At 50.6% G+C, this 12,656-nt stretch overlaps 1 protein-coding gene across 1 annotated transcript in view; it reads right to left on the minus strand.

Annotated features, from left to right (window-relative positions):
• Positions 1–12,585, minus strand: part of TET3 (tet methylcytosine dioxygenase 3) — a 111,158-nt gene extending 98,573 nt beyond the window's left edge. The window contains exon 1 of the mRNA XM_010829874.1: positions 11,454–12,585. Within this exon, the coding sequence (XP_010828176.1) occupies positions 11,454–11,756 (303 nt within the window). The 5' untranslated portion in view covers positions 11,757–12,585. The remainder of the gene's footprint in view (positions 1–11,453) is intronic.
• Positions 12,586–12,656: the final 71 nt, after the last annotated feature.

Below are 12,656 nucleotides of genomic sequence, written 5' to 3' on the forward strand. Positions count from 1 at the left end.
CACTTCCTCCAGGAAGCCTTCTCAGGTTACCCGAGTCCTCTGCCAGCTGACCACACTTCCAGTGTTTCTCATTTGACACTTGGTACTGCTATTTGTCTGTGTATCCTGCCTCTCCAACCAGAATGGCTAGAGTCGTGCCTCTTCAAAGCCCTGTTTTTTTTTTTTTTTTTTCCTTTGCCCAGCATTCCATACACTGAAGGCACTTGGAATCCAATGTGGGGGAAGTCTGTGACCTTCCCTTCCCTCTCCACTGCACAAAGGATCCTGCCAAAGAAACCCAACACCCCCTCCACCTTCAGAGCCTATGTTTGAAGTCACTGGTGTCCACGCATCAATTTCCACCCAAGTAATTGCAGCCCATCACACACACATCATCCCCTATATTTGAAACTCTTTGCGGTTGTCATGGGAACTGCCTTTGCCTTCATTCACTGATCAGGCCTCACAATTAGCTTTGGCAGCGGAAGTCTGTGTCAACGGCAATCGTGGGGAGGAGAAAGCCGAGGAGGTGGAAGAACAGCAGCAAGGGAAGAAAAGGTGCTCCTCCCTGGAGATGCAGGAGAACCAGACTGAACTCGGGCACCCGGTGATGTCAGAGGGAAAACACAGCCAGCCAGTGACTCTACCTGGACACTTCCATGCCAACAAACAGACGCACCCAGACCCCCCAGGCTGGCAGGCAGCAGTCGTGGCTCTGCCCACAAACCCCCATGCCGTGCTAAATGCTTCTAAGAACATCTTATATTCTGTGAACTTCGTCAGGGTCTCCCCACTCCATATTCAACAGTTTTGGGCCATCAAATGTCCCAGGACCCAAGCAAATAATTGGAATGACAGAATAACAGAAACTTAACTGGTTATTGAGAAGGTGAGACAGGAATAGTGAGTGGTTTAGAAACCTGGGGACAGCCCCAGGGGAAGCCTTCTAAGAGTAATTAACACAAAACGTCTTATCTTCCACCTTGAAGATTCATGAACACCCTCAGCTGGCGCCCTGTGGTCCGTCTATGTCCTTTCACACCCCTGCCACCAGTCTCGAGCATTTGAGTAGCATCTCTGTACAACTCAGCTTCAGGGGAGATGCCTCCCTCCTCCTGGAAGCCCCACCTCATCCTTCACATATCACTCTGCTGAAACTCTCAAAACAGGTCCCTTTCCTTCCATGATGGGCTCTCTTGGCCTAACAGTGACTAAGACTGGTCTCTGCCCCTAAGGCATCCCTCCCTTGTAGCCCTACCAGACTGCTCTGTAATTATTTGTTGCCACGCTTGTCTCCCTGCCCAGACTGTGAGCTCATTAAGGACAGAGTAAATGCTGCCTCCCCTTTACCGCCAACTCAGGCTCAGCGCAGCACCCCACACAGCCAGTTGCGATATGCAGGAAGAGGCTGGGAAGGCAACTTGCAGTCTACCAGTCAAAGCGGGTGACATCCTGCCTCCAGAAACTAAAGTGACTCCAGTGCCCTCCCCCGGCACAGGGGACACAGGAGAGCCAGGGACCGAGGAGACACTCTAGGAAGGTACCTCTCCTCCGTATCCCTCTAGCACCAGCTCTCCTCTCACTGGCTCTCAGCGCCCCACCCCATCCTGCACTGTCAGCCGTCCAGACTGGACACAGCCTCCCCATGAGAAGATGCCATTCTCTCTCTCCTCTAGGGCTCCAGGATCATTCCCAGCATCAACCAGGGCACCCGGAGCCTACCCTTAAAGAGCAGAGCAGTCAATCAAAAGACTGGGACGCCCCCGGCAGTCCAGCAGTTAAGACTCTGTGCTTCCAATGAAAGGGGTGCAGGTTCCACCCCTGGTCTGGGAACTAAGATCCCACATGCCATGCAGCACAGCCAAAAGAATAAAATAAAAACATTAAAAAAAAAAACAAAATGAGACCAGAGAGAGCCACTCAGTGTCCTTCCCACAAGAAAGACTCAGAAGGGAACAGACTCTGGTTTGGTACATTGTCACTTATTTCTGACTCAGCATCTCCACACCCCTTCCTGAGGATTCCTCTGGCAGTAATTAAATGGGGTAGGGGGCTAGCGGGTACATGCATTCTGATAAATGGGCCCAAATGAGTCTACCTCATACAACTCCCTTTTCATTTGGAGCATCAGGAATTGGTCTGTACCAGTAGTGGGAGGCGCACCATTCTGTCCACGGATGCCCTGGCCAGCTGTGGGGAGGTGGGCACAATGGAGTTGGAATGCGTACAGGTCAGAACCAGCAGTTCAGGAACAGAGCTCGAGCGCCCTAAAGCAAGTGAGCAACCCCCCAGAGATCACCGAAGGCCTGGCCAGTTACCCCACACTGAGTGCCGACTTTTATTTTCCCCTCCCTCAATGACTAATAAAAACTCAGGTTATCAGATCTCTTAGGCAAATGACAGGAGACAAGGCCACGGGGGGGTGTGTCCACCCCAGGTGTGCCAGCAGGCTGCTCCCTGCACAGACACACTCAGGCTGAGGCCTAACGCCACCCTAAAGGACTCTCCCAGCCAAAGTGCGGCAGGGCTCAAGGCAGATAAAGGAGTCCTGTTCCTTTCCAACACCCTCTGTCCTGCTGAGCATGCTGCCCTCAATCCACAAGGGAGCTGTAAAGAAGGGATGGGGAGGGGAATCAGTGACAACTCCTGAGACCCCCGCCCCCCAGAGTGGTCTTTCAGCTCACCCAGTCCCCACACTGCCTCCTCCAGAACAAGAGGCCCAAGGCAGAGAGCCAGCTGCTGACTCAGGGTGGGGTCCGTGCCAGAGCAAGAACACTCAGACAAGGTTCACCAGGGCTGCTGGGCACGAGTGAGGGTGGGAGAGTCACCTCCCCCTAGGGAGTTTCAGAAAGTGTCTTTGAATAGGGAGCCACCCCTCATTCCTATTGTTTTTCCCCATAGCAGATAATTTAAACATGGCTCAAGCCTTCAATGAGAAGCAATAAGCTTTGCGTTGGGTTAGAACCCCCCAAAAAAGCACTGCCCCTGGGAACAGGAACCCTAACCCAACTTCCTTATCCCTCTCACCACTTACCTTGGCAGGGGAACAAGGATCCTAACCCAAAAAATCCTCCCAAGAATAGCCAACCAGGATAGCTACTTCCCCAACCCAGAAACAGGCTTCAGTGAGGGTTTAGAGACCACGGAGGAAAACTACATGTCCAGTAGAATTACCCACACAGATAAAACACACACACACACACATATTTATATATCTAACACACAAGCCACTTGAAAGGCAGCCAGTGTGACTGAGTTACTGAATTTCATGTTAATTAAATTTAATTTTTGTAGCCACACATAACTAATGGCATCCTTACCAGACAGCACAGGTAGAGCATACTTTTTAAATTTGGGGTGTCATAAACAGTCCTGAGAATTTGCTGAAAACCATGAACCCTCTCCCCTGAGAAAAAACACCCCTGCACATTCACACACTTGGCTGAAATTTTCAGAAAGTTCACAGACCATATTCCCACCCAGCTCTGAGATTAGGTCTAGAGATCAACCAAAAACTTCATGGACTAAGAACAAGGTTTTATCTGCAATGTAGTTGTCTAAGGAATATGCTACACCTTACATAGTTGGAGCAAGAGACCAGCACATGAGGAAGCCCCCACCTGATAGAGGACGTCTTCATAACATCCCAGCCTCTACAAAGACCTATGCAGGCACAAACAAGACTGGTTCTTCAGTCTTGGAACAGCTATAAATGTTAGACAACTCTTTTTTTCAAACATGCACTCAGTCTACCTGCTTATAATTGCTATGCTCTAATATTGTCACCCTGCTTATTTAACTTATATGCAGAGTACACCATGAGAAACACTGGGCTGGAAGAAGCACAAGCTGGAATCAAGATTGCCAGAATTATCAATAACCTCAGATATGCAGATGACACCACCCTTATGGCAGAAAGTGAAGAAGAACTAAAGAGCCTCTTGATGAAAGTGAAAGAGGAGAGTGAAAAAGTTGGCTTAAAGCTCAACATTCAGAAAACTAAGATCATGGCATCTGGTCCCATCACTTCATGGCAAATAGATGGGCAAACAGTGGAAACAGTGTCAGACTTTATTTTTCTGGGCTCCAAAATCACTGCAAATGGTGATTGCGGCCATGAAATTAAAAGACGCTTACTCCTTGGAAGGAAAGTTATGACCAACCTAGATAGCATATTCAAAAGCAGAGACATTACTTTGCCAACAAAGGTCCTTCTAGTCAAGGCTATGGTTTTTCCAGTAGTCATGTATGGATGTGAGAGTTGGTCTGTGAAGAAAACTGAGCACCGAAGAATTGATGCTTTTGAACTGTGGTGTTGGAGAAGCCTCTTGAGAGTCCCTTGGACTGCAAGGAGATCCAACCAGTCCATTCTAAAGGAGATCAGTCCTGGGTGTTCTTTGGAAGGAATGATGCTAAAGCTGAAACTCCAATACTTTGGCCACCTCACGCAGAGTTGAGTCATTGGAAAAGACTCTAACGCCAGGAGGGATTGGGGGCAGGAGGAGAAGGGGACGACAGAGGATGAGATGGCTGGATGGCATCACCGACTCAATGGACGTGAGTCTGAGAGAACTCCGGGAGTTGGTGATGGACAGGGAGGCCTGGCGTGCTGCGATTCATGGGGTCGCAAAGAGTCGGACTCGACTAAGCGACTGAACTGAATAAAAGTTCTGCACATTCCCCGACACAAAGGAACTAACTCCCTCTTCCACATAGGACTCATCTTAGCCTGAGTTCCCCTACTTATTCATTTCCAAGCTGAACAACCATCTTTTTCAGTTGCCTTGCATGTGACCACTTTGACAGAGCTCCTAGAGACAGGCTTTCAACACACCTTTTAGAGTTTCAGCTCTTCCTACCTGCTGGGAAGCCAGGGATCCTTACTTGTACATTTCTTTCTTTTTTAAAAATACGTGCAGGACTTTGGATTTACCCCGATTAAATTCTGTTGAGTTTTGCTGAATCCCACTCTTCCAGACTGCCCCAATCTCCTTTACCCGTGTTTCACCATTCAGCTTCAATATCGCATCACCACTACTACTGCGACCACACACCTACCCACTGATCATACCTGCTCCTACCTACATCCGAGCTAGAGGGCACACATCTCTTCTGCTCCTAACCCTCCAGGCCCTTCCATGAAACCCAGAGTTCTATGGATGTGCTCCTGCCATTCCCAGCTACCACGAGCTACTACTCCCTCATGGGCTTCCCATGTCCCAAGTCAGGCTGCTGAGCAGCAAACATCTTCTGAGAGCCCTTTTCCAACTGTTCTCAGAATACACACATACACACACTCATAGACACACACACACAAGTTCTTAAAGGGTTACTGATAGCTCGTAAGACTAGACTGAAATGGACTCCAGAAAAACAAGAAGAAACATGGAGTAAATCTCAAGATGTTCTTGTCTCCCTGGCCTACAGGGTAAAAAATAGGTTGGGTCACCCTCCTTACTCTTGTTGGCAATGGGAGTACTTTACCTGTGTTCATCAAGACTTGTTTCTGTCCCCTTTTCCACGCCTTACCCCCTTCTCCACTCACAGAAGTGCCACAGACCAGCTCCTCAAACTCTCAAGGACATACAAATCACCTGGGAATGTGGTTCAAGTGCAGGCTCTCATTCAGTAAGTCTGATGTAAGGTCTGAGAGTCTGCGTTTCTAACAAGCTCCCAGGTGATGCTGATTCTGCCAGTCTACTGATCAGCAAGGTGGAAACATGGTTGTAATCCATTCAGGTCCCCTAAGACTCAGGTGAGCAACGTGCAGTCCTAGTGAGTGCCCATCAACTCAGCTCTCATCTGAGTCAGAGGAGTTCCACTCTAACTACACATTAGATATACCTGGCGGAGCACCAGCCCAATTGGAGTCCTCCCCAGAACAACCAAACTACTGACAGAATCCCTAGAAGTGGGATCCAGGTGATCCCAACATAAAATCCCTGATCCATACTGGTTGGTAAAATTCTGAACAGGGTAATTATACCTGTGTCCGCTTCAGAATGCTGCTGTTGCTGCTAAGTCGCTTCAGTCGTGTCTGACTCCATGCAACCCCACAGACGGCAGCCCACCAGGCTCCCCTGTCCCTGGGATTCTCCAGGCAAGAACACTGGAGTGGGTTGCCATTTCCTTCTCCAATGCATGAAAGTGAAAAGTGAAAGTGAAGTTGCTCAGTCGTGTCTGACTCTTAGCGACCCCATGGACTGCCGCCTACCAGGCTCCTCCGTCCATGGGATTTTCCAGGCAAGAGTACTGGAGTGGGTTGCCGTTGCTTTCTCCGCCTCTTCAGAATGACTTTAGATAAAAAACTGGCCCTCTGATCTATGATGCTAGAAGGAAGCACTATCATTTATTTGCAGAAATCCAGGCCCACTGGTTTGACTTGAGTTGCTTTGTAGAGAACCACAGGGATCCCCGAGCCCACCGTTTGTCTTTCTAAATCTCATGAACCACCTTTTAAAAAATCTGCTCGTCTAGGACTTCCCTGGTGGTCCAGTGGTTAAGAGTCTGCCTGCCAATGCAGGGGACAGGGGTTTGATCCCTGATCTGGGAAGATTCCATACGCCACAGAGCAGCGAAGCCCATGCGACACAACTACTGAGCCCACGGGCCCTGGAGCCCATGCTGCACAACAAAGAAAGCCACTGCAGTGAGAAGCCCATGCGCCGCGACTGGAGAGCAGCCCCCGCCCACCACTAGAGAAGAGCCCGCACAGCAACAAAGACCCAGCACAGCCGTAAATGAAAAATCACTAATTTAGAAATCTGCTCTTGAATGGTCAAAAACTGACACTGGTTTACAATTTCCAGCATATCTTTGAAAAACTGAACTTTCTACCTGTCTCTGGTCTTCCGGCTCTCTCCCAATCATCATGTAATTCCACAATGATGCCATTCCATGGGCATACCTGAAGGTGTATAGTAGGGAGCTGATAACTCAGATTCAGGTAGGGTAGCTGTCTCTCCCTCCCTAACCACACATGCCATGGTTTATCCTTTCCCCAGTTTATAACAGTTTATACAGTTTATACCGACACAACAGGGACCTAGGGGCTTCTCTTTGTCACCAGTTCTGCTCCAAAGGCTTCTCTCTGTCACCATTTCTGCTCCAAACCCTTTCCTTCTGTGTTGTACTGGGAACATATAAAAGACTATTATTGTCTTGAGCATCTTCCACCATCTCAGCACATTCTGGCCACTGGACTCTCTAATATTCTTCTTAAAGGGTCAGACTACCGTTGACTCGCACCCCCTTTCCATGTAAAAAGCATCATCTTTCACCATCTGCACTCACCAGACAGCTGCCCAAGCAGCCACACAGATGGTCCAGCTCTTAGCCCCCACCACCTTCCTCCTTAGGGCCCCATTTGGGACTGCTGAGTCAGCATTTTCTTTGTATAAAGCAATCCTATCCCTCCAGCTAACTTCCCTTTTAGAGTCTGTAGCCATGGGGTTTAAAACTGTTTACATCTGAAAAACAATTTTCTGAAGTCTACGGCCAACATCGCTCCTTGCCCAGGTGTCTCCCTGGATTCACAAATGCTGAGATGGGCTCCCTGTCTCTAAAGAGCCTCATCACTTCTACTTTACCAATCAATTCTCCCTTCGCTGGTGGGAACCGCTACCCTCCTGATAGCATCCCCCACCTCACCCCACCCACAGCCCATCTTCAGGAAGACAGAGCCAGGAGCAGGTGAGGCAAGAATTGGTCAGGTGTTCCGATACTGTTGAGAGATCCCAAATTCCAAAGTATCTTTTCTCAACACGGGCCTAGAGCTTTGTTTCAGCCACGAAATCCACCTGGCTGAGGGCTAGACACACCATATATATTTCTATTTCTCACTCATGCTTCTAACCTCATGTATACATACTTCCAGGAAGTTTTTTTTTACAAGGAGTTTTTCTCCTACCCTCTTTATCAAACTTTCACTTCCCTCACCCATGGGCAGTTTTTCGTCAGGCCCTGGGCCACACCAGCTCCTCGCTCCTGGATGTCCAGTCTCCTCCCCGAGGAAAGAGGCTGGCAAACTCCTCCCTCCTCTTGCCTGGCCCCACAGTTCTATGAGTAAGCTGGAATGTCTTGAAATAAACATTTAATAAACAATTACAGCTCAGAGACTAACATACATAATTTTTATGCATAAAGATTAATTCTCTTCTAGATGTTCTAGGAATGTTTTGTCACCATGCACTGATTACCTACCATGTACTAGACATTCTGCATATTTTATCTCAATTAATCCTCACAAAGAAGGGTTACCCCATCTGACATGTGAGGGGGAAAAAAAAAAGAAAACAATGCTCAAGAGAATAAGCAGCATAGCACTTACTTTGGGCTCTGCATCTCCACACTCACCAGAGCCTACTTTTCTACAAGCCACCACTCAGGTAAAAAAGGATGAGGAAGTCAAACAGCCTCTGACATCAGCCTAGGATCTAAAGCCTTCCTGGGACTAGGAAGGAAGACCACAGCTGCAGAAATGAACTCCTGCAGGCGTGTTACCCAGAGGCGAGAGTAGTCACTTACCTCTGTGGTGGACAGGAACAGGCCTGGGAGTCGCCTCTAGAGTTAAAATATGGAATGTCTCTGACTAGAGGGGCTCTGTAGCACCACCTACCCACACTGGGTAAAAAAGTGAGGAGCAGGGAAGGAGACAAGAAAATCAAGATAAGGTTCCCCCTCTTACATGATGACACAAAGCAGCTGTCAGCAGACAGCTCTGTGTAAGTCCCAAAGGAAGCTGGGGGAGGTGGAGACAGGATGGACATGCAGAAAGGATGCCCAAAGGGGAGACACTGAGAAGCATGGATGCAGGGAGAGGGCCTGACCCCCAGGAGGCTCCTGGGACGCTCTGTCTTGTCCCACCTGAAGAGCAGGGGCTAAGATCTAAAGTTCTGTTCCCAAGGGATAGGTTTCCTCCTTTCCCAATCTCCCAAATCCTGGGACATGTCCCCTCCTTTACATGGCCGCTCAGACCTGGTGGTGAAGGTCCCAGCAGTCCCCTAGGGGCTGTAAATGCCGGGCTGGTTCCCTGGGCTCTCACTCAGGAACAGCCTAGAGGGCCTGTCAGCTTTGCCAGCGATACATTTGTCAAATGCAGTATTGCCTGGACAGTGGTTCCCACGCTCTTAGCCTTCACAGACCAATTAAAAAAAAAATTATGGTGAGAGACACTAGTTACTATTCTGTATTTTGCCAAGACTGTTTTTTAGATAAAAATAAAAAAAAGATCTACTTTCTATCAACACTTCCATTCCATAAAAGAAAGTATATTTTCAATCATCAAAAAAGTAGAAAGTACCTATCCCTAAAACAAAGTTCTGGTCTTTAAGTCAAACAAAGTTAGCTTCAAGACAAAGCTCACTCCATTGTCCCCTTCCCATGGTTTCTGCAGAAACCCAGAGAACTTGTCATGGGGCCGCACTGGTCCACAGATAAGCATGTGGACCCTCTGTCTGGGGGGAACCACAGGACACCAGCTGCGTTTTCCCCAATCCTGTGGGCCTTGAGAGCCAGCCGGCCGTGGCAAGGTCCGCAGAGACGTAAACATCCAGGGGCTTGACTCTAAGCCTCAGCCAAGCCAGATTCCTCCTCTCTTAACCGCGACCACTGGCAATCCAGGGCAGCAGCTTACACACAAGGATGACAGGCCCCTGGCTAGACTCCCAGCCCCTTCCATTCAGGTGCACCTCCTTGATGCCAAAAGAAGAACTTAAACACGGTTCACAAGAGCCACGCATTCTAGGAACATCCAGCCCAGAAAGCTCATCCCCCAGGGTTTGAGAGGAATGAAGTGAGAGGAAGGCAGCAAAGAAGGAGATAAACCCTAGAAGGAAGCAAGCAAAGGAACCAAGCCTTACAAAGTAGACGGGGCATGTCCTCCTTATACCGAAATAAGAGCTCTCATGCCCAGGAGTGAAGCCTACCCCTGGTCCCACCCCACCCCTCTTTCAGAAACGACCCACAGGGCACTGGGCCAGCAGGATACCAACTCCCCCGTAAACAGCAGCAACATAAAGAGGCTGCACACAGTCTCCCAGGCTGGGGTGGGGAGCTGCAGATGTGATCCAGATGTCTGCTTTAACCTTAGACTGGGGAAACAGGGCACCCATCCGCTATCCCTGGGCCGTGATATGCAGCTTCCACAGGGAGCAGACAAGAGAAGGAGAGAAGGGGCAGAAACATCCCAGCAACGGCCACTTTCCTGACCCAAACACTTGGATCTTTCTTCCCAGCCACAAGACCACGGCCCCACCAAACTGGCGGCACAGCTCCGACACTCAGCGGTCAGGGAAATCCCAAGTGCAAGGCGCCAGCCCATCGAAGCCACAGGTGCCCCGGCTCCCAGAAGCACAGCGGTTTCCAGCCCAGCTGGAAAGGGCTTCAAAGGCCAAGAAGCACAGCCCCTCCACGTCCCCAGGGAGAAGACAGACTCAGAGAGGGAACCTGAGTCGTCCGATCCCTTGGACAAATCAGGGGCAAAGCGGGGAAGCCCCACGGACAGCGCAGGCCTCGGTCTCTGTCCAGCGCGAGTCCCGCTGCCTGAAGCGACCTCGGCCGCTACAGCTCTCCTCCCAAGCTGCTTCACTTCACTCGTCCCTACTTCTGCCAACTCTCCGCTGTGGCGGCTGCCACCAGCCTCACGGCCAGCAACCCACCACCGGCATGCAAAGGAAAGACGGACAGTGCAGTGCCACTGCCTCTCCTCTCCCCTCTCTGTTCTCACTCCAACTCCTCCTCCCCTCCCTTGCCCTCCCAACTCCCAATTAAGGGAGTACTCCTTCCTGGGGTTGACAGCATCTCAAACACACATCATTCATTCATTCATTCAATTAGCATCTGAGGGCTTCCGACGCACCAAGGAACTGAGCCAGGTCCTAAGAACACAAGGCATAAAAAGTCCTTGACCTCAAGAAGTACTGTCTAGCGTGGGAACTCAAACCATGGGTTTCTCATTGAATTCCCAAACATTTTTAGGTACCATCCCCAAAAGGATGGCACCCAAAAAAAGATTTAGGGAAAGAAACATCCCACTCCATCAGGGCAGCGTAAGACTACCCTATCACTCCAAATTTTTCCTTCCAAACCCATCAGCCTCCATCCCTTACCTGACACCATCACTCCCATATCACCCAAGCATTAGCATGACCTTGAAATATATCTGAGGCTTCAACCAAACAAAAAACTTCTAAAGATAAAGCTGGATACCACTGTCCCAAGTCAAATGCAAACATCCGGGATGAGAGTGCTAGCTCAAAGCCCTGTGCAACCTGGTTACCCTCCCACCAATTGTAAGCGCGGCAAACTAGCCCGAACCAGCTTCTAAAGACAGCTATGCTCCTATTCACAGCCCTCACTGAAAGTTGGACCTGGAGGATCAAAACGGGAGAATGGCTTAACGGTCTTCAGCAAGACTCTTGTAAATGCAGCACCCTCAAGGAAGAAACAGGGCTGTCAAGCAAGACCCAACTTACCTCCTTGAGAAGCCCCACTTTTTTCTTCAGCACCTCACACTTGCGCAGTTTGCAGATTTGGTGTGTGCGGCGGTTGGTACAGCTGGTGCAAGCCCCACAGTTTTCCAGCCGCCGGCAGGGCTCACAAGTACCACACCGCTTCCGCTTCTTCCGCCCATCTCCACCCCCTCGGAGTTGGGGTTCAGTCCCGGCCACTGGAAGCCCAGGCCCCTGGTAGCCCGCTACCATCACCTGGCCCTGAGGGAAGTCATAAAGGCCTGGCAGGTCCGGCTGGACTGCCAGGGGCACCTGAAACTGACTCATGACGTTGCCAGAGGTGGGGGCATAGGTGCTGGGGCAGAGCCACAGTCCAGCTTCCTGCCTGCAAAGGCCACCAACAAGTCCTTCCTCCTAAAGCAGTCAAAATCTACAGAGCGAAGGCAAGTAGCTCCAGGCTGCGGGACGGGCACCTCTTCTCAACCCCTGTTCACCTCCTCTGCAGCAGTCTGACAGGACTCAGTTGGGGGCCACTCTCCCACCTGCTGGGGCCCGGGATCTGGGGGAGGACATCAGCGGCAGTCCCCAGAGAAGGGATCATCTTGGCTGGGTGGGCTCTTCACCCTCACCCACCCTGGACCCAGGCATGAGGTGGGCAGGTGGGTGTGTGACGGGGGCAGGGTAGGGTGAGGAGGTTCTCCTCCGGCTTTTCCTCTCCCGGGTCAGAATGATGGAGAAGGCAGCGCGCAGCCTGGAAAAGAGACAGAAAGGGGAAGCGCATCACTCGGGGCTGGGGGACAACTTTCACTCTTTCTGTTACCTCTTCCTGCTTCTGGGAAAAGAGAAGTTGGGGGAAGACAACGGGCTTGCTCTCATGAAATTCTGTCCAGAACCTCTGGCAGGGCACACTGGCCAACCCGCTCCCTGATGGAGCAGGATGAGGGCCTGACGGGGTGTTAAGGAAACCTGGACAGCGAATTTAAGGGGACGGTCAAGGTGAGATGTCTAAGAAAGTTGTCCTTTTCCCCACCCCCACAGGCTTGGGAGACTTTTGCCAAAATTCCCACACGCCCCTCACTGGAGGTCGCTGGGCCTTCCCCAAGGGAGCACAGCTTTCAAAATAAAGTTTGCCGAGAGCTTCACTCGGCGGGGCTGCCCAGGCGTCCCGGGCAGAGGCGGCCTGGAGTGGGGCGCGCCCGGGGTAGCCCGCGCCGGCCGCCCAGCCTG

Source organism: Bison bison, unplaced genomic scaffold, assembly GCF_000754665.1.
Source record: "Bison bison bison isolate TAMUID 2011002044 unplaced genomic scaffold, Bison_UMD1.0 scf7180017864508, whole genome shotgun sequence".
NCBI classification, from domain to species: domain Eukaryota; kingdom Metazoa; phylum Chordata; class Mammalia; order Artiodactyla; family Bovidae; genus Bison; species Bison bison.